We start from the raw sequence: 26,715 nt of genomic DNA, 5'->3' as shown, positions 1-26,715 counted from the left end.
AAGATGTTCTGAGTTAAAAATATCACTTACAACAATATGTTTATTATATTTACATATACTGCTGTAGTGGCAACCAGAAAAATCCTGCAAAAAAGACATTTGGAACCCCTATGGTATTATTAGGCCTATTGTAATACACATTGGGTTGTGGACATGCCCCTCAGAAAGCCAGGAGTAAACTGAATTACAATTAAAATATAGTAAACCTCTTATACTAAAACAGCACTAACTGCCAACACTCGAACAGTAACAACCCTACCTATGAAAAGGTAATACTGCCCATATTATGTAGCGCCCTCTTTAAACAATACAAGTAAATTGCTGCCAAGGGAGAAGGTATGTTGCAACAGAAGAAAAAAAAACCCACCTGTACTTATGGATAAAAGCATACAGAGAGGGGGTTACTGAATAGCCACTGGGAGAGATGGGTCCTGTATCCACCTGATCCACACAACCCCCTCTTTCCTATTGCTGTTCGCCCTTTCTCACACCCTATTCCTTATACCAGGGCACAATAACCAATAATCCCACAGAGCAAATATTTTATAACAACGCCAAGAGGAAGTTTATCCGCAGAGTAAAATTTGATTTGAAGCCCGAGCCCCTGACGAGTTCTTTAAACGAAACACACGCTGTGTCGGGCGCTATGGTGAAAGCAGTTCAAGTTTGAAACTGCGGCACAGAACTGGGCATTTAAAGAAGGGCATATGGAGTTGCAATACGATTCAACATCATGATAAGTTTTTTTTGTTATCTGTGGATATAACATTTCAGTGAAAAGTATTGTGTGAAGGACATAAAAAATCAATTGAAGTGTGAACTCTATAAATAAGAGAAAATTGTGAATTATAAGAAACCAAAAAAAAAGAGTAAAAGAAAAAGAAGAAGAAAAAACAGTTAGGGTTCACTACTGCAACAAACCCGATGATTATTCAATATATATGGTGAGCTATTCACTTTGGATTGGGTTAAAAATCCCATGGATTTAAAGTGAAAAAGAAAATATACACATCCTATACACTAAGCGTGGGCTCCCGTATGAGGGTTATTGTTGCAAGTAGCACATCTTTATGTGGCATTTTTAACAAACGTGGTTTATTAGAGATAAGATTGTCAGCAAAGTACATAGCATAATGAGCTGCAGTATTAAAGGCTAAAAATGTATCCAAACCCCACGCTTGTGTCTTTTTCCATGTCCCCATTCTCTTTTAATTCATGAGCATTTCTGCTGGCTGGAAGGGATAATACAGACCCATCCAGTGGGGAAACATCCATCCCTTGCTCCTCCTTCTGATTGGCAGCTCAGATATCTTTAAACCAGGTCAGAATAACACTGGAAGATTAGGGGCAGTGTGAAAAGGGGCTTGGGGTGGGATTACCGAAAGAGTTCATTCATTTCAGTCTCTAGTTACACTACAGGAAGCACTTAGCACAAAAAGGTCATTTAAATGCCTGGTTGCAGACTGTTCTGTGTTGCCTGTGGAGAAGCCTTAGACGTAGGCAGCCTGTATCTATAGTCATTTTTATATCTCAATAAATTTACGCATAATGAAGATAAGTCATCCTGGTGAGGATTAATTGTCTGACAGCCCTGCAGTATTTAGGTGCATAAAATATTCCTAAATAATTTAATATCTGGTAGTCATAAACTTCAAACAGCTATACATTCAAATTTCAGAGGGAATACTAAGTATTCAAAGTGACAGAAATATGCACCTGGGGAAAAAGTGAGCAGTTAACATATCATTTTTCAAAGCTTAGAAATTGCTTTTTATATCCTACAAATCACACCAGCTTGATAAAGGCAAAAAAAAGCATCAACGGTGAATGAAAGAGGGTTCCTTTGCTTTAAAGGCAAGCAACTAATATAGAGTTGAGAAGTAGCCTAGTGGTCAGAGCAGCCAACTACAACCCAGCAAGACCAGGGTTCAAATTCCACTGATGCCTCAAGTACAAACTCTGGCTGACACATCAAGCTACATTAGAGCTCTGACACACATAAATATAGGCAACACTTTGCATCTCTCCACCAAGATGTCCTCCCCTAATACAAAAAGGAACAGGTCCTCCACAACCCCCCAAAACCTGTCAAGGGAGGTAGGTGTCATTTTTTCAAAATGGCACCTACCAGACCTTGCCCCAGCCATGTGACTGGGGCAAGGTCTGGGGATCAGACCTCGGCCACATGGTGGAATATATACCAACTGGGCTGGGAGCAAGTATGTACCAGTCCCCTAACCGGGATCCCTTAACAGGTTCATGTGGGGCTCAGGGATGGAGCAAGGATGTGGTAGGTTGGGGGACCTCCTTCTTTCTTGGGGGGTATAGGGGCCAGAGCCTCAAGTTTAGGTAATGGACCGGGGGAGGTCTTCATGATGGACATGGGAGGAGGGGGTAGGGGACCATTGTCGTGCGCCTAAAGTTTTATATTATTTAGATTTTAGAGGAGTCGGGGCCACCTCAATTAGTGGCCCCAGCTTGAGATGGGGGTCAGCACTGAACCCTGCTCAGCATCCCCATTTGCTGCATCTTTTATTTTTCAGGCCAGCAGATCTTTAAGGTGATAGCGGTCCCGTGAGGTTGGGGCCACCATCATGTTAAAGGGCCGCTTGCTGTATTCTTTTGTGTCGTGGTATTTGGCCACAAGTTGTCGATGGGCACCCAAACAATTGTAGAAGGATCCTTACTATACTAAATAGAACCTCAAAAATGAGGTATCTTGAGTGCATTTTTGCACCACTTCTATAGAGTCAAAATTTTTAGATTAGCATACTAAAAAAATATTCAAAAAAAGTTTTTTATTGCAATATTGTTTTGTACACACACTGCACACATTGGTCGGAGGAGGGATGTTTATGATTACACTTTATAGTCATATTACCCCGGCTGGGGATTTATGATTTTGTATATAAAACATTCCTTTCCTTCCAAAAAAATTTTTTTCTCATATTAAAGTTTGAAAATTTCCTTCATTCGTTTCACGAGGATTTAAGAGTTTTCGAGAGAGTTGGTACATTTATTATGAAGGTGGTATTTGGCCACGACACAAAAGAATGTGCCATATAGCCGCAATGCTTTTTCAGGGGTGGTCCCCACTATTGCGGTGACACCACTGCCTCCCCCCCCCCACAGATAGTGGGACCCCCTTCACGGCCAAGTGAATCTAAGGGTTAGAATGTAACCTGATGGGCATAGGTAAATACCTACAGCACCTGAATGTATTCTTCTTTGAAGTGCCAAAAAGTGGAATATAAATAAATAACTAACATAGAACTTTTTGCTACATGCATAAGTATCAACATTAGTTATTTTTTTCTGGTGGTTGGGGAGGTGTCTTAGGGTATGTAGTGAAGGATCATCATCATTGTTGCGTGTCCGTCAAACCAGCTTAAATCAGCAATAACCATATGTGGGCACAGGCACCCATAAAGTCATTAACAGTGTTGTGTAAGTCATCAGCTATGCATGGTGCCTCTAACAAACAATATTGGAACAGATAAGGCATAGCATGGTCTGTACTGCAAATACAGTACACGTTCTGGGCCTGCTAAAAATAGATCCTCACTTCTGTAGGCTCATTCTTCAACAGCAGACACATGCACAAAGGCAATTCGGGAACAGTCAGAATTCCAGTGGTTTCACTGGCCCCTAGCTAAAGAGTCTTCACCACTAGATAGGTATATGTCAAATCTCAGCAAGACGAATAAAATACTGAGCTGGTAGAACTTCTGCTAGCTGCACAAATGTCTTGCAAACTGGACCGGTTTCTTGTCATGGGACTTCTATGTACGTTTGGGAGGACAGTTCTGATTCTGCCCATGCTGGTGCCGGCTCACAGGTCTGGGCCTGAAAGCTCATTTCATACGGGAACTCTCTGGAGCATTTCCCCTTGAAAATATGGGTGGCCCCCAGACACTGTGAGTACTTTTGTACCTATGTGCTTTTCACCTGAATTGAAGCAGGAGCAAAGTATGCTCCTGAAATTACGCAGTGATTTTAAACTGCAATTGCCGTGTATACTTACTTTCTCCTTGACCCTTATTCTCTCTTTCACGCCTATAAAAATGTGCTCCCTGGGAAGCATGGCAAGTACTTTTACCTGCATATGGGGAAGGGGGAAGCTTTATCCAAACTGTTTACCCGCATAAGAACATTTGAATACTGTCCCCCTAAACCTCTCTGCACCTCAAGCTCCACCCTCATCTGTCCCCGTACAAATGAACAAGAAAGCAACCACTGACAGGATGGATCATGTGCAAAATTCTCTTACCACACACAAGCATCCTAAGAATGAATTCAAAGCATTTTAAATCTACTGGTCGCATGTTGCAGCTCTCGTGTTATCTTTTTCCTGTCCCTTTTCAGCAGGCTCAGTTATTTCCCAGTTAGAAGGAAGATATTCCCGTCTTTATTGTGGTATTTCAGGGGTAGACTAGGCATCTCAGATCTTGGAGTGCAATCAAAATGGCTGGCACTCAGGATATTCATTGATAAAAATCACTTTTATAACACTTTTAAATATTTAGAAATAATTTTAAAAATATCTTTCACAAGCATTTTTTTTTTAAAGGTTTTTTTTGGGGTTTTTTTTTTTTTTTTTTACATATCCCTGTTAGAGGAGAAGGAAAGATGGAACTTACTACTCGGTGTTTGAAAAGATTCTTACCTGGTGCCAATTGTGTTCAGAGAATTCACTTTCACTCCATTTTTAATGAGGAAACCTAGAGCCTGGAAGCTGTTCTTCCTGTAATGAAGAAGCAGGTTAATCAAAGAGTTCTAGTATCTGTCATTCTAAATAAAGAGCAAAATCTTGAATCTTCTGAATCATAACAGCAGGGAAAGGTCACAGCTCAGCTTCACTTTCCAGGACCGACTGTTCCAGAGAAATAATAATTGCCAAAAATGTGGGTTAGTAATTCCAGTACAAAAATAAATAAATAAAACGGTTATCTGAAAAGACCAATTATGCAAAATTAAAAGCTCTTTAAGACCCTGAATGTAGAGGGTTTTACATTTTAGTGGGGGGGGGGGGGGGGGGCCTAACTACACTAAATACTTACCTTTCAGGCCACCCAAATCCAACGGAGTTTCCAGCACTGGTTCCCGCGCACACTGCGTTTGACCATCAAAAGTACACACGTAGACTTATGTGATGTAAAATACGAATATAAACCTACTCGCCTATAGAGGTTTTCCTCAGAGGTCAATCTTTCTAGTGTTCAGGTGCCTAACTGATGGAATTAGGCTCTAAATTACCACCTTTGAAAACTGACTGAGCCTGAGTGCCTGTATCTTGGGGCTTCTAAACTTAGGTGTCCTAAAAGTGGGAGGGGCTAGGGGTGAAGTCAGGTTGGGGGAACTAAGTGCTGAAGTGTAGGTGAATAAACAGCAGGTCTAAAATTTTAAGGACCCCACTTAAAGATAGGCAAATTTTCAGCCCCAAACTTAGGGGTTTAAGTTTGACTTTTTTTTTCCCTAAATTTAAGATCCCAAAAACAGAGGTCAGGTGCCCAGCTTTCTTTGACTACTGTCGCATAGAATGTATATCATTTCTAACCATTCCTTGAGAATTAGGGTTGCCAACTGGCTCCAGATTTTCAGGTTTATCCGGTCCTGATTTGACCCCATTGCATGCTGGGACTTCTTCTGCTTTCCCTATTGCATTCCCTAAGAAAAGCGAGACTATAAGTGCCTGCCTGGTGGGGAGTAAAGCCAGGGATGGATTGACCTGTCCTGAAAATCTGGAGCCAGTTGGCTATCCTGTTGGGAAGGAATGCTAGCAGAGCACCTCTTTTAATGCCCCTTGTGAAAGTTCACCCATATCCTGCTTCAATGAGGGGAAAAAAAAGGTCCTATTTAAAAAAAAAAAAAAAGTTTAAAATATAACAAAGATAGAACTGAGAAAATGGTGCCTGGGCCTTTGGACCTCTTTCTACTCCTGACCCTAATTACTTTTCGGATGACTTGAAGTGCACCCAATATAAGCAAGGCACTATCTTACAGAACCAACCTAGTGAAGAAGTGCGATAAACCCCCTTTAATGCAAAGAGATGGCTACAGCTGAGGAAATATTGTAGAGCTTGCACACCTTAACTAGAGGAAGGCCTCCATTTGGCTGGCTGGCTCCACTGCTGTCGTTAGACCAGAAGGTTACCCATGATGCTTTCTTACGCAAGCGCGCTGGGTGCAGCCATGCTAGCAGGAAGCCAAGAGTTGAAGAAATTATACTCAAACTAGCCTTTAAGCCTGTAACAACGGGCTACATTAAAACATTTTTTTCGGTCCATTTCCTTCCCCCTCCCCCTCATTCACCCCTCCCCCTCTTTTCTCCCTCCCACCTCTAGCCTCCCTCCCTCTCTCCTCCCCCTCCCCTCCCTCTCTCCTCCTCCCTCCCCTCAGTCACTCCCTCCTCCCCTCAGTCACTCCCTCCCCTCTCCCCTCCCCTCAGTCACCCCCTCCCCTCAGTCACCCCCTCTTCCCCTCAGTCACTCCCTCCCCTCTCCCCCCCTCAGTCACTCCCTCCTCCCTCCCCCCTCCTCTCTCCCCCCTCCCCTCAGTCACTCCCCCCTCAGTCACTCTCACCCTCCCTCCCACTCTTTCAGCTCATTCACAACCCCTTCGGATGGCACAAACAGAAGATCTCCGGGGGAGGTCCCTCCCTCGCATGCGCCGCCGCTACTGCTCCTCGCCGCCACCGCCATGTTTTCAAAGAGCTGATGCTCTGCTCTGACCGACGTGTTCGCCCGCACATACGCAGTAGATCTGCTCTCTACTGCGCATTTGCGGCACATTGGTCAAGCCTCATTTATCTAATAGATGTCTTCTTTTTAACCCCAAAATATAAGGAAGTGTTAGCTCTGCTTGATTCTGTGACATTGCTACGTTTTGTGGAGTAAAGTTGTTTTCGAAGGCCACATGCAACCCCCAAGCACAGCTTGTGTGCTGCTGAATCAGAGAAAAAGTTCGGATCAAGGTGGGAATCAAAATGGGTGTCCACTTCTAAGTCTCTGTATATACTAGGGATGTGCATTTGTTTGAAATGACACAGACCTTATCACAACACTCACCATGTCATTTCAATTTGTTTTTTAAATTAAATGATAGAATAAAATCACAAAATGTTGTTTTTTTCTACAGTTTTTTTGTGTGCACTTTTTGCAAATAGTGGGGTAGATTTTAAAAGGTTGCACGCAGGTGTACATGTGCCGGAGGATTTATGCGCGTAAGCCTTTGAAAATCTGGCCCAGTGTGCACTGGTATCCAAAACAAACAATGCAACCTGCTGGTCTCTGGAGATCCTTGTCTCTCTCTGTGACCAGGATTATTTCACAGAATATTACTTTTTTTGGTGAGAAATGGCTGCCTCCAAAAATAGCCGGGAAGAGGTGACGCAGTGGTTCTTCAGATCTCCCTGGGGGTCTCTTTTAGGTTTCAGAAAATAATACATGCTACTTGGAAATAGTGCACACTACTTTCCATAACTAAAACCATAACTAAAACCAAAGCAAAAAAGAAACATTAAACAAAATATAAATCACCCAAATGAAACAGCATAAAAAAAACCTAAAGGAAATGTTTTGCTGTGTATATCCCTAGTATATACTATGCATTACAATTATTAGAAAATGTAGCACATTTCCAAATGTAGAGCAATTTGTTTTTCTCCTCAGTTAAACAAATATATTGTGATCAGGCCCATCATCTGTCTTATTATGCTAGATGTATTCGCACAGTTCACTGATATCATAGTGCATGCTTGAGAGAAACCTTTGAACGTTAGGATTCAACCAAAAGGCTTAGATGGTTTGAAAACATAATTACATCTTGATGCTTCTGGGACTTCTCTGGTGCTCAGAGCTGGGGGGATGGGATCTTCCCAGTCAAGCCAAGCAGAGACATCTAACTGTGTAGGTGTTTGCGAGGGAAAATGTCTTCAGCAATGCCAAGGTAAAATAGGGCAGACAGGAATTATGCCAAAAAAGAAAAGTACTTACACTTTGATCTCATTGAGAAGAATGCAAAACATCAATCCTTCTGCTTCATCAGGATAAAAAGTAAATTCATTTGAAGTCAACCTGCAAACAATTCAACAGAAAATGTATTAGAAAAATAAAACATTTCAAACAAGATGTTATTCTTGGTGAAACATTTATGAGCCAATGTATTGGATAAGTTATAGTTATGATGATTAGAAATAAAACTATTAATGTAACATAGATGACAGAAGAATAAGTGTCAATTGGCCCATTCAGTCTACTGCATTTTTCTGGTCTACACTGATAAGAATATATCCCAGTTGACAGCGATAATGCTCCTTATCTAGGTTAGCTTTTGTTTTGTTTTTGTCTTTGGTTCCTAAATCATCCTGAATAAATAAGCAACCCAAGCTTGCCCCCTTAATCCAACATCCATATCTTGAGTTACCACTAACATTTTTAATAATCTAAACAACTACCAAAATTAGCAAGTCTGATATCCTAGTGCCTAAATCCCTGTGGTCTTTCTGGCCATCACCAACCTGCTGATATTGACCTGGGAGGTTTCTGCTGGTTCCCATCCAGTTACCTCACGGCCTGCAATGTCACTATCTTGAGTTTCTTTCATCTGTGCCTTGTTTTCTCCTTATCACCTTCTCCATTGCCTCTACTCTTCAAGGAGAGAAGGGTGGGATTGTTTGCAGTATTGCAGCCTCCTAGCATTGTTCTTTCTACTGACCTTTATTAGGGCGATTTTTAACCCACATAACTTGCAAGCAAATTTTCAAAGAGAAACTCCCAGAGGAGTTTCCCTTTAAAAATCTGCTGGCTAGCCACTGCCACATGGAGTCCTCACACCATGTACTTACTTTGAAGGTGGAAATGTACACAGGGTAAAGCAGGGCGAAGCAAATGCCAGGATTTCACAATGATATCCCAACCCTCCTTCACACTTCAAAACAGATTATAATACTTGCAGATACTGTAGGTATTTCGCTATTCCCAAATGATGTACAGTCTTAGGGGCTCATTCACTAAACTGCATTAAGCCATTTACCACACGAAAAAATGCTTTTTTTATACAGTAAATGGCCTATTGCAGGCTTAATATAAGATATTTGAAATATGGCACTGTGTGTATTTAAATGAGCTGATTAGCATGCAAATGCATACTAATCAGCTCATTACTAATCAAAACCATACAAATCAAATAACGTGCTAGCCAAAATTTTGCAAGACATGTTATTCGACATTAAGGCCCTGATTTTCCCATAGACACAAAATGGGAGAAAAGTCTTAGTGAATCAGGCAGTAAGTTAGCCATAACTCAAGAGTTATAACTTCCCCTGAGAGTATTGTCTCATGGACATGGCTTAAAGGGGGCCAATGGTCCTGAGTTAATTCCCTTCCCCGAAGTTCATAAAATACCCCGGAGGTCTCCATAATCCCCCTCTCCCCCCTCTGCTGCCCTGGAGGCAGCCATATTAAAAATCAAGAGTTTACATAATTTGTACAGTACTGTGCTGGCCATGTCCCTGCCACAAACTCCTCCCCTTAAATAAAAAATTGTTGCCCCTAAAGCCAGACCCCTCCAGAGCCCCACAATACTTACTATTGCTTCCCTGGTGTTCTAGTGGTGGCTCAAAGTGACCCATAGGCTCCAAGCCCAAACATTGTCAGACTTTTGCCCCTTTTATGTCATAGGGGCAGCTGGTGCTATTTTGAAAGATGGCCGCTGCCAGGCCCAAAGCCTAGGGGTGCTCTGGGCATCTGCTAGACCACCAGGGAAACAGTAGTAAGTCTTGTGGGGATCTGGAGAGTGAGGTGGAGGGGTCTGGCCTCTTGGCCACAATTGTTTATTGAAGAGGAGTGTTTGGGGGCAGGGGCAGGGGCAGGGCCATCATGGGACTGTAAAAATTATTTTAAATGTTTTATTTTTAATACAGCCACCTTCAAAGGCAATGAGTCTATGGAGACCTCTGGGGTGTTTTCTGAACTTTCAGGGAGGGGGTGATGGTAGCCCTAGAGTCATGGGCCACCATCATGTGTTCTCTGGGGGGCATTTGCCAGTGCAGTTTTTTTGTTCCCGCAGTATTTAAGTAGAGAAAAAGTACCATGGGAATCACAAAATGGGAGGGCCATTTACTGGCTTTGTGAATCCTGTGATATTTTTCCCTTGGCTTAGTAAATGAGTGCCTAGTGCTTGTACCTGAGGTAACGGAAGGTAAAGTGACTTGCCCTAGGTCACAAGGAGCAACAGTGGGATTTGAATCCTGGTTTTCCTGGGCTGCAGCCCACTGATCTAACGACTGGGCTACTCCTCTACTTCTGCTTTTTTTGTAGAGGTATGATATAAGAAGCCCGAATCCCTATCTCAAGTATTTCTTTATATATTTAATATAAGGTATGCTTGAATTCTGTCATGGCTTAGGTTACAACTAACTCTGCTGTTAGGCTATTCCAGGTATCTACTACCCTCTCATAAAGAAGCATTTCTCAAGTTACCTATCAACTTCTTCCCTATAACTTCAGCTCACAACGCCTTTTCCTTGAATTTCTTTTTCAATGGACAATGTCACTTTGCCATACTGTATTGAAACCTGTAAAATACCGGAAAGTTTCTATCGTATTTCCCCTTTCCTTTCTTCTAGCGAGTACCTTTTCAGTGTATCATGCCTTTCTCTGTAGGATTTGTTTTGCACATTTTCTTTCATGTAAGTAGCCCATTACTGAACCACTTTTATCCTCAATGTCTTTATGAAGTGTATGGCCGGCCTCCAGAACTGAAGAGTCCAGGTACAGGCCCTGGGGTACCCCCATGGGTCACTTTGCCTTTGCCAGAATAAACTCTGTTTGCCACCACTTTCTGTGTCTTGCTGCCCATCAGTTCTTTGCCCAATTTGCAACTCTGTGGCTTTTTCCACACCATCTCACTTTTTTAATAGTCTTCTATGTGGAATAATATCTCATGTATAAGTCTATCATAACCAAGGTTATCCTCCTGATACTGCAGCCAACTGCATTTTCAGGATATCCACAATGAATACGCATGAGATTGAATGGCCAAATACAGTACGGGATCTCCCACTATGCAAATACATCTTGTGTGTATTCATGTTGGTCATCCTGACTAGCAGTGGGGTCAACAGGATAATTATGAGTTCTTGGACCATAGCAATTTCTCTAAGTACAGGTATAATAGCACCACCACCTGTGACAGCCAAAGACAATATTTGCAAATGCATATAAGGAGAAGGGTCAATAAAGGTGTCTTTATTAGTAAGCAAACTTCTCAAGTTTACATTTGTCTTTTAGGAGAAATATTGCATGACATGTTAGGTATTCTCTGATCCGTTTCATGCATTGATTAGTCTATATGGATGTTATTTGTTCTATTTTTTTTTTTAACCTGCAGTATGTAGCTCCGCGACTGATCAAGCAGCATTAAAAAAATTGTCAACAGTAGCAGGAAGCCATCAGCAATATGAGGGCAGCTCTGTGCAAGGCTACCTGTGTAGGCATCAATTAGAACCTGCAGGTTATCCAGAGATTACTCCTGGGAGCCTGCAGCTTTGTGAATGTCTGTGTCACATAAATATTGCCGTTGACAGAAGTGTCTGATGAAAGTGACTTTCTAGCTTCTGTTGCAATATGACTACCTACGCTGCCTCATATTCTGTATTGCTCCATTTATGATTAAATGACTTATCGCTGGTTCCAATCACTGACTAAGGGAGGTTTGTATAACACTCACTTTTCTTTGGAGAAAATTGAAAAAAAAACCAAAAACCAAAAATAAAACAATGGTTTCATATCATAGTCAAACCAAAAAATGTTTACAGGAAGATAAGATCAGCTGGTGTCTTCCTACATCTTTAGATAGATATTTGATGGTATAATGAACCATGAAAGACAAAAATTCATTTTCAACTATTGTTACATAGACCATGCATGGATTTTCAAAAGACACTTGACAAAGTGGCCCAAGATAGACTCCTGAGAAAATTAAAAAGTCACAGAATAAGAGGAATGTCCTATTGTAGATTGCAAACTGATTAAAAGATAGAAAACAGAGAATTTTGCTAAATGGTACATTTTCTCAGTGGAAAAGGGTAAACAGTGGAGGGCCTCAGGGATATATACTGGGACTGGTGCTTTTAAATATATTTATAAATGATCTGGAAAGAGGAACGATGAGTGAGATGAACAAATTTACAGTCACCACAAAATTATTCTGAGTTATTAAATAACAATCAGATTGAGAAAAATTGCAGGAGGACATTGCGAGACTGGGCATCCAAATGGCAACTGAAATTTCATGTGCACAAATGGAAAGTGATACACATAGGGAAAAGTAACCCACATTGTAGTTACACAATGTTAGGTTTCATATTAGGAGATACTACCCAGGAAAAGGACCTGGACGTCATGGTGGATAATGCTTTGAAATCCTCGGCAGTCAAAAAAAAACAACAGAATGTTAGGAATTATTAGGAAAGGAATGGACAATAAAATGGAAAGTTTCATAATTCCTCTATATCACTTCATGGTGAGGCTGCACTGAGAGTACTGTGAACAGTTCTGGTGCCCGCATCTCAAAAAAGATATAATTGTATTGGAAAAAATACAGAGAAGGGTGGTCAAAAGGATAAAAGAGATGGAATGGCTCTCCTGCGAGGAAAGGCTAAAGAGCTTGGAGAAGAGGCTGTTGAGCTTGGAGAAGAGATGGCTGAAGGGGGAGATATGATAGAGGTCTTTAAGATCATGAGTGGAATAAAACAGGTAAATACAGGGCTGGTGCTTCCATTAGGCAAAATAGGCAGTCACCTAGAGTGCCAAAATTTGGGGGGGGGGGGGGCGCTGCAAAATCCCACCAGCACAAGGCCCTGAAGGGTGCTGTGCCAAACTCAATATCAAAGAAGGGAGCACAGTACTAGAGCTACTGTCCACCAGTAGGAGAGAGTGCTGTTCTGGAGCTACTGCCAATAGGTAAGTTGGAGGAAGTGTTGCATGACCGAAGCTTTACCTAGGGCACCAAATACTCTTGAACCGGCTCTAGGTAAATGTAAATTTGTTATTTACTCTTTCAAAAAATATGAAGACTAGGAGCCACTCCATAAAGTTTAAGTAGCACATTCAAAACAAATTGGAGAATTCTTTTCCACTCAATGCACAATTTGGAATTCATTGCCGGGGGATTTGGTTAAGGTAGTTAATGTGGCTGGGTTTATAAAAGAGTTGGACAAAGTCCTGGAAGAGAAGTCCATTAACCATGTAAACTTAAGGAATAACAACTACTTATCATTGAACGATAGCAGCATGGGATCTATTTACTGTTTAGAAACTTGTCGGGTAGTTGTGGTTTGGCCACAAGTTGGAAACAGGATACTGGGCTTGAGGAACCCTCAGTCTGACCCAGTATGGAAAATTCTTATGTTCTTATGCATGCTTATACTGTATGGGGTAGATTTTAAAAGAAGCGCGTGCGGCCTATATGTGTGTGCGCTACCCGGCACACTCACGTGTACACCCATAAGAACATAAGAACATAAGAAAATGCCATACTGGGTCAGAACAAGGGTCCATCAAGCCCAGCATCCTGTTTCCAACAGTGGCCAATCCAGGCCATAAGAACCTGGCAAGTACCCAAAAACTAAGTCTATTCCATGTTACCATTTCTAATGGCAGTGGCTATTCTCTAAGTGAACTTAATAGCAGGTAATGGACTTCTCCTCCAAGAACTTATCCAATCCTTTTTTAAACACCGCTATACTAATTGCACTAACCACATCCTCTGGCAAAAAATTCCAGAGTTTCATTGTGCATTGAGTAAAAAAGAACTTTCTCCGATTAGTTTTAAATGTGCCCCATGCTAACTTCATGGAGTGCCCCCTAGTCTTTCTACTATCTGAAAGAGTAAATAACCGATTCACATCTACCCGTTCTAAACCTCTCATTATTTTAAACATCTCTATCATATCCCCCCTCAGCCGTCTCTTCTCCAAGCTGAAAAGTCCTAACCTCTTTAGTCTTTCCTCGTAGGTGAGGTGTTCCATTCCCCTTATCATTTTGGTAGCCCTTCTCTGAACCTTCTCCATTGCATTTATATCTTTTTTGAGATGCGGCGACCAGAATTGTACACAGTATTCAAGGTGCGGTCTCACCATGGAGTGATACAGAGGCATTATGATATTTTCCGTTTTATTCACCATTCCCTTTCTAATAATTCCCAACATTCTGTTTGCTTTTTTGACTGCCGCAGCACACTGAACCGACGATTTCAACGTGTTATCCACTATGACGCCTAGATCTCTTTCTTGGGTTGTAGCACCTAATATGAAACCCAACATTGTGTAATTATAGCATGGGTTATTTTTCCCTATATGCATCACCTTGCACTTATCCACATTAAATTTCATCTGCCATTTGGATGCCCAATTTTCCAGTCTCACAAGGTCTTCCTGCAATTTATCACAATCTGCTTGTGATTTAACTACTCTGAACAACTTTGTGTCATCTGCAAATGTGATTATCTCACTCTTCGTATTTCTTTCCAGATCATTTATAAATATATTGAAAAGTAAGGGTCCCATTACAGATCCCTGAGGCACTCCACTGTCCACTCCCTGACACTGAGAAAATTGTCCATTTAATCCTACTCTCTGTTTCCTGTCTTTTAGCCAGTTTGCAATCCACGAAAGGACATCGCCACCTATCCCATGACTTTTTACTTTTCCTAGAAGCCTCTCATGAGGAGCTTTGTCAAACGCCTTCTGAAAATCCAAGTATACTACATCTACCGGTTCACCTTTATCCACGTGTTTATTAACTCCTTCAAAAAAGTGAAGCAGATTTGTGAGGCAAGACTTGCCCTGGGTAAAGCCATGCTGACTTTGTTCCATTAAACCATGTCTTTCTTTTTTTTTTTTTATTTATATTTTATTAATTTTCACAATTTTTACAATTTATGAAAACAAAGAAAAAAGTGGCATATGTAATTCTTTTCCATACATAAAGTAAATACAAAAAATACTCTATACACTTCCACAATTACCTATATTTAGGAGGAGATAAAGAATAACTAATATTTTAGTAACCAAATATCAATTAACAGAAAATACAGAAAGAGAGTATTTAAATTTCTATGTGGCTACTGTCTCTGATACAGAAGTAGGTTGTTTATCTAATAAGAAATTTTCTAATTGCATTGGGTCCAAAAACCCATATTTTCTTCCATTATAATTCAGCAAACACAAACATGGGAATTTTAAAAAAAAGGTAGCACCTAGTGCCACAACTCTAGGTTTTAATGTAAGGAAAGTTCTCCTCCTAGCCTGAGTGGCCCTAGCCACATCAGGATAGATTTGAACACAATGTCCACAAAATGGTATATCTTTAACCGAGAAATATTTTTTAAATAATTTCTCCTTATCCTGTTCGGAAATACAAGATATTATCAGAGTGGCCCTCTTATTTATCAGGTCTACCGAATCTTCTAGAAAAGTCGATAGACCTGGTGAGGGGGGTTCTTCCCTAACAACTTGCCCCCTGGATTCCCCAGGGGTTTTCTGAGGTAAATAGAAAATTTTAGACAATTTAGGGATTTCTTCCTCCTCATATAAGAGGTTCTCTTTGAGGTATTTTTTAAATAATTCCCAAGGGGATAGGAGCCTAGTCATTGGAAAATTTATTAATCTTAAATTTTTTACCCTTATTAAATTTTCCATATATTCTATATCTTTATAGATAGTCAAACTATCTTTGATAAAAGCATTCTCTGATGCTTGTATCAGTTGTATCTTATTTAAGACCTTTACCATATCCTTCTCACATTTGTCGATTTTCTTCTCATGTTTTTCTATACACATCTTATTTTCTTTAATAGTGACCATCAATGAATTATTCATCTTAATAATATTACTATCCATCTTCATGATCATTTTTCCCAGATCTTCTAAGGTTAGCTTCCCTTGGTTTCCCCCTAAGATTCCACCATGTGGCAAGCTATCCTTCATACTGGTAGAATTAGATTGCTCTAATAATAAGAAAGTACTTTTCTCAGTCCAATTGGCTTCAGCCTGATTACTCAGGCTAACGTCCTTTTGGACCAATCCTACCGGTTCCTCAGCTGGGTCCGATGTTAATACACCTGCTGGCTGTGGGGGAGACTTTGGGCCTTCGCCAGGACTCAGGGATGCATAAGACTCTGCACCCCCACTGTCCTCCCTTGGCTGTTCCACCATCCTTACCATGTGGTGGTTCATGGGTCCGATGCGTGTTTGATGACTAGGTGAGGAGGTTATGATCTTAGCCTTCCTTTTCCTCCCCATGGATCGAAGCAACAAACCAGCAGCACCCTCTGCTGGTACCCGATCTTCTCCGGTCTAAGCCGGTCAAAGCCTCGCGCGCCAAAGGCGCGAGCAGCTTAGGCGTGGCACCGGCAGCAGCGTGGCGCCGCCCCTCGAACGATTTTATAGTGAGGGGGGGTTGGGGTAAGCGTCGGGCTGACGTCACCTCCCAGCGACTCAGTCTTTCGCAGTTGATTCTCACCAGCTGATACTCTCCACAGAAGGAGCGGACACCTCTCTCTCCTTCACGCGTCCTCCTGGTTTGGTATTCTCCCTCGAACAATTTTATAGCGAGGGGGGGTGGGGTAAGCGTCGGGCTGATGTCACCTCCCAGCGACTCAGTCTTTCGCAGTTGATTCTCACCAGCTGATACTCTCCACAGAAGGAGCGGACACCTCTCTCTCCTTCACGCCTCCTCCTGGTTTGGTATTCTCCCTCGAACGATTTTATAGCGAGGGGGGGTGGGGTAAGCGTCGGGCTGATGTCACCTCCCGGCGACTCAGTCTTTCCAGTTGATTCTCACCAGCTGATACTCTCCACAGAAGGAGCGGACACCTCTCTCTCCTTCACGCCTCCTCCTGGTTTGGTATTCTCCCTCGAACGATTTTATAGCGAGGGGGGGTGGGGTAAGCGTCGGGCTGACGTCACCTTCCCAGCGACTCAGTCTTTCGCAGTTGATTCTCACCAGCTGATACTCTCCACAGAAGGAGCGGACACCTCTCTCTCCTTCACGCCTCCTCCTGGTTTGGTATTCTCCCTCGAACGATTTTATAGCGAGGGGGGGTGGGGTAAGCGTCGGGCTGATGTCACCTCCCAGCGACTCAGTCTTTCGCAGTTGATTCTCACCAGCTGATACTCTCCACAGAAGGAGCGGACACCTCTCTCTCCTTCATGCCTCCTCCTCAAACCATGTCTTTCTATATGTTCTGTGATTTTGATGTTTAGAACACTTTCCACTATTTTTCCTGGCACTGAGGTCAGGCTAACCGGTCTGTAGTTTCCCGGATCGCCCCTGAAGCCCTTTTTAAATATTGGGGTTACATTTGCTATCCTCCAGTCTTCAGGTACAATGGATGATTTTAATGATAGGTTACAAATTTTTACTAATAGGTCTGAAATTTCATTTTTTAGTTCCTTCAGAACTCTGGGGTGTATACCATCCGGTCCAGGTGATTTACTACTCTTCAGTTTGTCAATCAGGCCTACCACATCTTCTAGGTTCGCCGTGATTTGATTCAGTCCATCTGAATCATTACCCATGAAAACCTTCTCCATTATGGGTACCTCCCCAACATCCTCTTCAGTAAACACCGAAGCAAAGAAATCATTTAATCTTTCTGCGATGGCCTTATCTTCTCTAAGTGCCCCTTTAACCCCTCGATCATCTAATGGTCCAACTGACTCCCTCACAGGCTTTCTGCTTTGAATATATTTTAAAAAGTTTTTACTGTGAGTTTTTGCCTCTACAGCCAACTTGTTTTCAAATTCTCTCTTAGCCTGTCTTATCAATGTCTTACATTTAACTTGCCAACGTTTATGCTTTATCCTATTTTCTTCTGTTGGATCCTTCTTCCAATTTTTGAATGAAGATCTTTTGGCTAAAATAGCTTCTTTCACCTCCCCTTTTAACCATGCCGGTAATCGTTTTGCCTTCTTTCCACCTTTCTTAATGTGTGGAAAACATCTAGACTGTGCTTCTAGAATGGTATTTTTTAACAATGACCATGCCTCTTGTACATTTTTTACTTTTGTAGCTGCTCCTTTCAGTTTTTTTCTAACAATTTTTCTCATTTTATCAAAGTTTCCCTTTTGAAAGTTTAGCACGAGAGCTTTGGATTTGCACACTGTTCCTCTTCCAGTCATTAAATCAAATTTGATCATATTATGATCACTATTGCCAAGCGGCCCCACCACCATTACCTCTCTCACCGAGTCCTCTGCTCCCGAACCAATTGCTCCATAAAGCTATCATTTATTCCATCCAGGAATATTATCTCTCTAGCGTGTCCCGATGATACATTTACCCAGTCAATATTGGGGTAATTGAAGTCTCCCATTATTACTGCACTACCAATTTGGTTAGCTTCCCTAATTTCTCTTAGCATTTCACTGTCCGTCTCACCATCTTGACCAGGTGGACGGTAGTATACCCCTATCACTATAGTCTTCTCCGAGCCGCGCTGCCTTCCCCTGTTCCCTCCCAGGCCATTCCGAAATCAGAGCAGCTTCGGAGGGAACTTCCCTACCCCCCCACCCCACCTTCCCTTCCCTTAGCTCCCCCGCCCTTCCCCCCTACCTTTGATGACTTCATTTTTTTATTTCAAAACTTACTTCAGCCCTTGGCTACGCTTCTTCTGCTTTTGGTGGCCAGTAACAGGAAAGTATTTATTTTTCTTTTCCCTTCTTGGTTGATGGCTCCTTTTAAAAAAAAAAAAAAATGAAGCAATCGGGAGTGGGAGCTGGCCGAGCCGATGCGAGCAGGGTAGCTGCGGGGCTCTTATTGTGGGGGGGGGGGGCGGGGGGGAGAGATGCACTGCTTGTCTGAAGTAGCCAGTGGTTCTAGGGTGAGTGGAAGCCTGTCTGGGCTGTTGTGGGGATCTCCTCAGGCGCGCCTGAAACACGGAGGCCACGTGGCGGGCCTGATGGCATCACAGCACATGAAAGTGTGCAAGACTTGTGGCGCGCGGCAACAACACCTCAGTTCTGCAGCTCTATGCTGGGATTGTACTTCGGGAGGTGAAAGAAACTCTGTGGTGGCTGTGGGTGCCTGGAGGGTTCCTCATTCTTGAGTGTGGGACGAAGGTGCAGCTCCGATCAGGGAGGCAGCAGCTGCTATAGGGCCCAGAGATTAGAGATGTGCATTCATTTTTGCCGAATTGGAAAATTTCAACAAAATTGTGCAATTCGGCATGTTTCGGGGAGCCCAAAAAATGATCAGGATTTTCCCGTTTCGCGAAAATTCGTTTTTCGGATTAGTGCGCACTAACAAAAACTAACAAAAAGTAACAAAATAAACGTTTTTTGTTAGTGCGCGCTAACTAAAAAAAACATTTTTCACGAAAAAAAAGACCCGAACCACAAAAAAACATTTCCCGCGGCAGCAGAAAAACAAAGAACGACACGAACACAAAAAAAAGTTTCACATCTCTACCAGGGATTCCCCTCCTCCTCTTTCCCTGAAGCGAATGCTCCTGGGTAAGGAAGGTGGCAGGAAAGGAGATCTGGAGGTGGAGGATTTCTCCACGGATTTAATGCTGCCACCAAGGAAGGGAAGTTTTGAAGGGCACCATTGTTTGCTGGTTGAAGGAAGCTATTTTTTTTGGCATATATTTGCAAAAGTGGCAGGATTCCAGAGGGGTTGTAACTTGTAAGTGCATTCTATTAGAACACAGGTGGCCTCATGGGCTGAATGTCACTTGGTGTCACCATAGGAGATCTGTAGGGCAGCAACATGTCGTCACTGCACACTTTCTCCCAGCATTACCGATTGGATGTTCGTGCATCGGGGAGCCAAGTTTTGTCGAGAGTGTGTTGAGAGTGGGTCTTTCCGTGCCCGCCCAATGTAGGGGTCCACTGATCCGGAGTATGAATAGGAAAGGAAAATTGGTTGTTACCTGCTAATTTTCATTCCTGAAGTACTACAGATCAGTTCAGAATCCCAGACCATTGTGTGTGAAAGACTGAACTGATTCTGATTAGCAAGAACTGATGAGATATTCAGTGTAAATAGTTTCAGGGCCTTTAGGATGAGCAGGTTTGATTGGTTCCTTGAGGTCGATGTTGGGCTCCAGTTAAGAGAGGCTCCAACCCTATGTTTCACGTTTCATGTTCGCCCTGGGAGACGGGGATAGTTGAGTTTGGTTTCACTCTAGTTTGGCTTGGATACAGGTCAATACTGAGGGTCTGCAGGTAGCACTCTCAGTTATGTAGCAGTGCCTCAAAAGTTTTGTTCTCTGCCTCCATCTGCTGGTAGGGATGCAAACTGGACTGATCTGTGGTACTTCAGGAACAAAAATTAGCAGGTAAGAACCAATTTCCCTATATGTGTACCACCAAGGTTCAAGTCCCAAGCCCAGCTTCAGATTCTCAGTGTAAGCCAGACAGGGGATATTATGGAAATAATATTCATAGCCCTTGGGTGGGGAGCGAAAAGGAGAAACCGGCCCTGCCATAAGATGATAGCTGGCTAAGAGGATAATGGTGTTCAATTCGGGAGGAAACCACAGTCCAAGTGTAATCCTTTTTTGGCGGATGGCATATATCCTTAGGGTCCATAAAATAATTTATTTCCGTGGGCTAGCTCCTCAGTCCTTTCCCAAACTCTTTTGTTTCCTGGGGGTGGGGGAAAGATTCTTCTCTATAGGGGGGGGGGGGGGAATAATCTTCTGGGCCCAGGCACTGGAAACCTTCCAAGTGTGTATTACCCTTGCTCTTTGGACAAAGCAGGCAGAACTTGCAGGATGGATATTAAAAACAATATTTACTGATAATGATTGTAGGAAAATCAATAAAGTGGATAAATAAAATGCCCAAATACATCCAGAATCCTTGCCTTTGGTGTAATACTAGTTTAACTGATGTATTTCTCTGTGGAATCCATGCATGATGTGGAATGAACGTTTGTCCCAAGGAGCTGAGGTATCCTATTCAGGGCAGATATGCCTTTTCCCAACAGAACCTGACTCCAGAAGGGCACTCCTGATCTTCACCTGCCTGTGTCCTGTGTCCCAGGGTGGAAACTTTGTTTAGGGGTCTACTGATGTTCATCTTCTCCAACTCCTCTTAGATAGAAAAGGTCATTGACCCTCCTGAAGGAAGGGCCAGTTCTGGAACAGATATTGCGGTCCAGATCTAGGCAAAGAAGGCAGCAGCAACCTCCTCTTATTGGGGTGAAAGAGTGTACAGATTCCCTTCCGCACTTCTGGAGAGTGGGTTACAGCCTCCCAGAAGATGCAGGTCAAAACAGCAAAAATCCTAATTCTCAGATATAAAAGTAGAAACAACACACTCTCTAAATCCTCCTTCCCTCCCGTCTATCACTGAGATTGGCAGGGCAGTGCCTCTCCCTTCTTTGCTAAGCCGTGGGCCTTACTTTGGAAAGCATACTGAGCACCTCTCTTTCCCCTCTGAAAACAAAGCTACACTGCCTCCCAGTCACATGGTCTCACCGTACCTTAGGCCTAAGAGTCTGCCTGCCTAGTCCTGCAAGACTCGGGGGAGGTGCAGTATTGAATGGCATAGCCTGTAATACTGATGACTGGAATAAGGGCTGGAGACTGGGGCCATCTAGTGGAGACCTCATGGTCACTACACGTGCATCTCAGACTTGCCAAAAGATGCAGAGGAGGGGACAAACCTGGGCGGGGGGGCGGGGGGATCTTCCAGGTATCTGCACAGGAAAAGCACACAGCACCTTTGCCCCACTAGGAGCCGTGCAATTTGAAGTGCAACCTAAAGGAGTAGGAGGAAGTTGCTGGGTCCAAAAACAATGACTGGCCAGTATGATTTTTTTCTAGCCTGTGAGGATTATGCCAGTTCAAAAAAAAAAAAAAGAATTATATCTGACTTACAGTGCAAGACAGTTCTTGAAAATTAAGGGGTTTTAGTGTCTAAAAGTAATGAAAACCAAACCATGTGTTACGGTCCCGGGCCGTGCCCTGGTCCCTCCATCTACCTCGGGGATGGCCCGGGCCGTTTCGGGGGTTCCTCGGGCCTGGAGGCCCTCCAGCGTGTCTCTCCCTCCTCGGGAGAGATGCCAACGGTCCGGCGTGGCTGGCCCCGCCCCCTGATGCGCACACACGGGGAGGAGCTCCATTTAAAGGGGCCAGCGTGGGAAAAACCTCAGTCCTGCCATAGGTGACGTCAGACGCCCTCAGGGTATAAGTACCCTGCATCCAGACTACTCCAGTGCCTTGCAACGAGGTTCATCAGGTTTCCTGACTGCTAGTTGCTGCGTATTGGTGATTGCTTCCTGTCTTCGACCCGGCTTGCCTCCTGACTCGTCTCCTGCCTCCGTCCCCTGGTTCTGGTATCTACTTCTGACCTTTGGCTTTCGACCCGGCTTTGTCCCACGACTTTGTCTTCAGCTTCAGTCCCTGGCTTGGCTTCACTTCTGACTTCTGGTTCTGACTCCGGCTCCGTCCTCGACTCCGTCTCCTGCTTCATCCCTGGCTTTGGTTTGGATCACTGACTCCCGGCCTCCGACCCGGCTTCGTTCCTGGACTCTGCCCTCGGCTTCCTCCGCACCTCAGGTACTCGGAGCTCCCTGGCCCAGAAGATTCGCCTAAGTCCCAGCGGCCGGGCCCCTACGGGCTCCTCCCGGGGGGGGGATTCGGCTTCCAGGGTGAATCTCCTAAGTCCCAGCGGCCGGACTCCTACGGGCTCCTCCTGGGGGAGTACCGGCTTCCCGGGTGAAGACTCTCCAGCCGCCCGGACCCAACCGTCATCCGTCTCTTCAGCCACTGCCTAGGGTCCTTGGTCGCATAGGACTCCACCTAGTCTGAGGGGGCCCTCAGACTTCCAGCGACGAAACCTTCCCTGACCCTCTTCCGCGCCGCCTCCCGGCTGGGACGCTTGCTGTGGTCATCCATAGCATACCGTCCTCTGTCCCAACCGGCCCAAGGGTCCACAACCGTAACACCATGTCCATGATTTTCTCACAGAAATGGATTGTCTGATTATTTCCCACCCACTATTCAACAAATGTGCTGCATATGTCAACAATGTGTATTCTGTGTAGGGATTCCCGAGGCGGCATTAGGTCGGGGGAGGGAAGCACTTGCATAGGTTTGTATATTCAAAACTATAAGCGGGGGTTGTTTTCCCCCCTCCTAGAAAATGCACCTGCATAAAAGGTAGACGCAAACTACTGTGTGTACTTTTGAGGGGAAATAATGAAAGGAAAATCACCTGGGAAGTTTTGCTTTGATTATTATGGCAACACCCCCACCCGGATTTGCACACCGGGAGCAGTTTATATTGCCTCCTAAACAAATAGTAGGAATGAAGATGCAGCAGCAGTTATGTGACATGAGAACCTTCTCCCGTGTTCCCTCGTTACAGAAATTGTTCTGGTAACAGTCTGTCTGCTGCAGGTACAGGATTTACAGCAGCAATACTGAATGAACAGAAACTCTCAAGTGCTGAAACATCTCTGTAGGGTCTTTTTTTCTGGCTGCAGCAAAGCTTATGGGGGCTGCTGTAGGTAGAAGCAGGGTAGATGATTGCAAGAGAACACTGACGTTCTCCTAACCATCCATACCTCACACACTTTGCCAGGTTTATAGTCCAGCCCTTAACTGCTGGAAGGAGCTGCTGTTATTGTGCACAGGAAATCTGAACTTCAAGATATTAGTCCCCAAAGACTAAATACTGTTTGCTGAAATATACTTTAAATAGCCCAGGAAAAAAAAACATTCTGCTTGCCAGTTCTGCAATTATTATACAACTAAATATAGTACAGGATATGCTTGTCATTTCTTTTCCCCTATTCCAAACCTAGTTTTACCTTTCTTAGACCTAGATTCATCAGTTTGCTATAAATATAGCGAAAATAGTGCCCTTGATTTGAAAAAAAGGGGCATGGTTAGGCTAATTTTCCTGATACATTTATCACACCGCATATTATTTTCACATTGCACGCTGAGTAATCTACTGCATTACCAGTTAAAGGGCTGCTCGAGACAGAAAGAGAGAGAGAGAGAGAGAGAGAGAGAGCAAGCCTCTGTAGAGGCTCACAAAAAAGTTAAGTATTTATACCACTGTAAGAGGAGGCTTTTTTGCATGAATTTTTTAGCATTAAACTTAGTGCAAACACTTAATTACGCCTCCCAGAGATTTAAAGCTTTTTTGTGTTAACAGGTCTCCATGTACTTTTGCAGATTTTAGTGAGCATTCTTTTTTATTCACTAATAAGTAATGAGTTGTTCTGTTTCTCATTACTTCATCAGTATAGGTTTTTGTATTAAAATCCTTGCAAGCTAATTAATGTGCATTGTAAACTAGATTGCTTATGCTAACACCAATTTTAATGCATGTTCATGCTTGGGAAAGCATCAGAATGCTGGTTTTCTTTTTTGACTTCTCTACTTCCTGTACAAGATTTTTCTTTGTTATTCCCCTTAATATATAGACGTTGATTTTTCTGTTTGCACAATAAATGAAAGATTGCTAGTTTCAATTTACTTAGCCTCTCTTCCCTATTGATTCATATGTAGCTGAGCACATTTAAATGGAGGCAGGGTGATTACAAAAGTGTGGGAAGGCATTTTAGCTTCTTGCTTTTAGCTCAAGCTGACTTTGTCTGCGGTAGATACTCAGTGTGCTTCCTCTGTCTAATCCCAGGTTTGGTGACTATCAGGAAAGCAATGAGGATTATACAAATTCTAGTCAAGCTGATAATGATTCTGCATGGCAGAATGAAGGTAATCTAAATACCAGTAATAAAGAGGATTTTCTAGAGATACAAGTTACCATGGGGCCAATATTCCAAACAGCTGAGCTCCTAAATTAGGTCCAAGGGTTGGCCCATTTAATTTTTAGCCCAATTTAGGAGCCTCTTTTTAACTGAAAATTCACATCAATTTAGGTTCCTATAATTTAGGTCCCTATATTTATACCTTCTATTTAGTTGCCTAGATTTAGGCTTCTAAAACAGGTGCCTAGTTCTGAAAATCAGTGCTAAGCACCTGCCCTAACTCCACCCCATAGCCATCCAGTTTTTTAGGAACCTAAATTTAGAAATCTAATGAAATTAGGATCCTAAATTTAGGGACTCAGCCCTAGTGCATGTTCAAAAGGGCCAATTTAGGAGTCTAAATTCTTTGAAAATGGACCCCCTCCCCCCTTTGGTTTAGGCTATGAATGTAGTTTTACACATGAAGGTCAATAAATTTCTTTCTAACTGAAACTTTACTCAGTCCTAAATGAATGCCACCACGCCATTCTCTTGCGCTCAAAGCTACTCAGTCACTAGCAGGAGAGGTCAATCCAGCTGTGGAAACTGTTGAAAAATTGCAAATTAAAAAAGAAAAAGTGGATGTCCCTTGGGACATTGGATTTCAGCATGAATTGGATTTCAGCATGGATTGGATCCAAATCTAGTCAAGATTTGCGGTCAACAAGTACAGTTTCTTGCAGGCTCTCTTCCTGGATCATTTCAGAATGGAAAACCTACTGAAACTCCAAGATTGAAGTGGGATCAACTTATTGTTTTTTGAAATTGTGCCCTTCTCTATTGAATACTTAATTTTATATTTTACCAAGCGAAAGCAGGGCACGGTTTCTGGGTGAACACTCATTCAAGAAATGCAATATCTCTTACCATTTGGCACACTCCAAGTGACTATTTGCCACTGCCATAGAGAGGGGGCTTGGTGCCTTTGTCTTCAGGAAGCTTTCCTCTACGGTGGCTCTGGCTTCTTCATCATCCTCCAGCAATAATCGAATGATAGCAGTCCTGCCTTGTATTGCAGCGCAGTGAATCGGCAGCAACCCCTTGTTGTTCCATTTTCTTCTTGAAATCTTGCAAGTCAACTGCACAAAAAAAACCAAAACAACCCAAAAACACATAAAAAGATGATCGCGGAAAGATGCACCACACAGATCAGGGGCTAGCGCATAAACAACCACAAAAGATGATGGATTGGACAGCTTCATCCATACATCCTTTTCCAGTCTGTTTTGTGCCTTTCAAAAACAGGGCTCAGATTTTAGGCATTGGGAGTGGGGAAAAAAAATGTATGCATTTAAATTTGCAATGATTCTAAGGCTTTCAGAAGCCAAAATAACAATATCACCCCAAAACGTTAACACATTTTAGGATGAATTTTAAAAGAGATGCAGGTGCTAAAATTCCCAGATACGTATGCAAACAGATGAATTTTAAAAGCTGAGCACACACCAAAATCAGGAGGTGCGCATGCATGTAAGATACGTGCACGTCCACCCAATTTTACATGAGCACACTTCTCCCGATACACGAATATCTCACTTGTAATGAAAAATGGGTGTGGCTTGGGCATGATGTGAGCGGGGCATGGACGTTTCGGGATGAGGCCAAGAGCTATGCATGTAAGTACCTACGTGCCTGGGCACATGCCGAGATCCAGTTCGGCATAAATATACTTCTGCTATGGAGGAGGTGTAAGTTAATAAAAAAACAAATGGGCATCTGTGAGGGAGTTGAGGGTCTGGGGTAACTGGAGCGAATGCAGGCTAAAGAACCGGGGGGGGGGGGGGGGGGGGGTTGTAGTCCTAACTATAGACTAAGTGAACTAGTGGACAAACTGGTAAAACTGGTCATGATGTGGACGTGTGAATGTTATCAAATTCCCCTACTTGCATGGTTCAAGCTTGACTTTGCGCAGCTGGGAACATCCACTTGCAAAACT

The 26,715-nt window shown here is 43.1% G+C and overlaps 1 protein-coding gene across 3 annotated transcripts in view; it reads right to left on the bottom strand.

Moving 5' to 3' along the window:
- LOC115089116 overlaps positions 1-26,715 on the bottom strand; it is a 378,685-nt gene that overhangs the window by 33,586 nt on the left and 318,384 nt on the right. For all 3 annotated transcript variants that reach the window (XM_029597089.1, XM_029597088.1, XM_029597090.1), the window contains 3 exons: positions 25,647-25,858; positions 7,995-8,075; positions 4,667-4,744 (listed from right to left, as the gene is read on the bottom strand). In XM_029597089.1, coding sequence (XP_029452949.1) covers positions 4,667-4,744; positions 7,995-8,075; positions 25,647-25,858 — 371 coding nt within the window. The remainder of the gene's footprint in view (positions 1-4,666; positions 4,745-7,994; positions 8,076-25,646; positions 25,859-26,715) is intronic.

The sequence above is a fragment of the Rhinatrema bivittatum genome, chromosome 4 (genome assembly GCF_901001135.1).
Source record: "Rhinatrema bivittatum chromosome 4, aRhiBiv1.1, whole genome shotgun sequence".
Lineage (NCBI taxonomy): Eukaryota > Metazoa > Chordata > Amphibia > Gymnophiona > Rhinatrematidae > Rhinatrema > Rhinatrema bivittatum.
The sequence above is the reverse complement of the archived record's forward strand: the minus strand, read 5'-3'. Positions and strand labels throughout refer to the sequence as shown.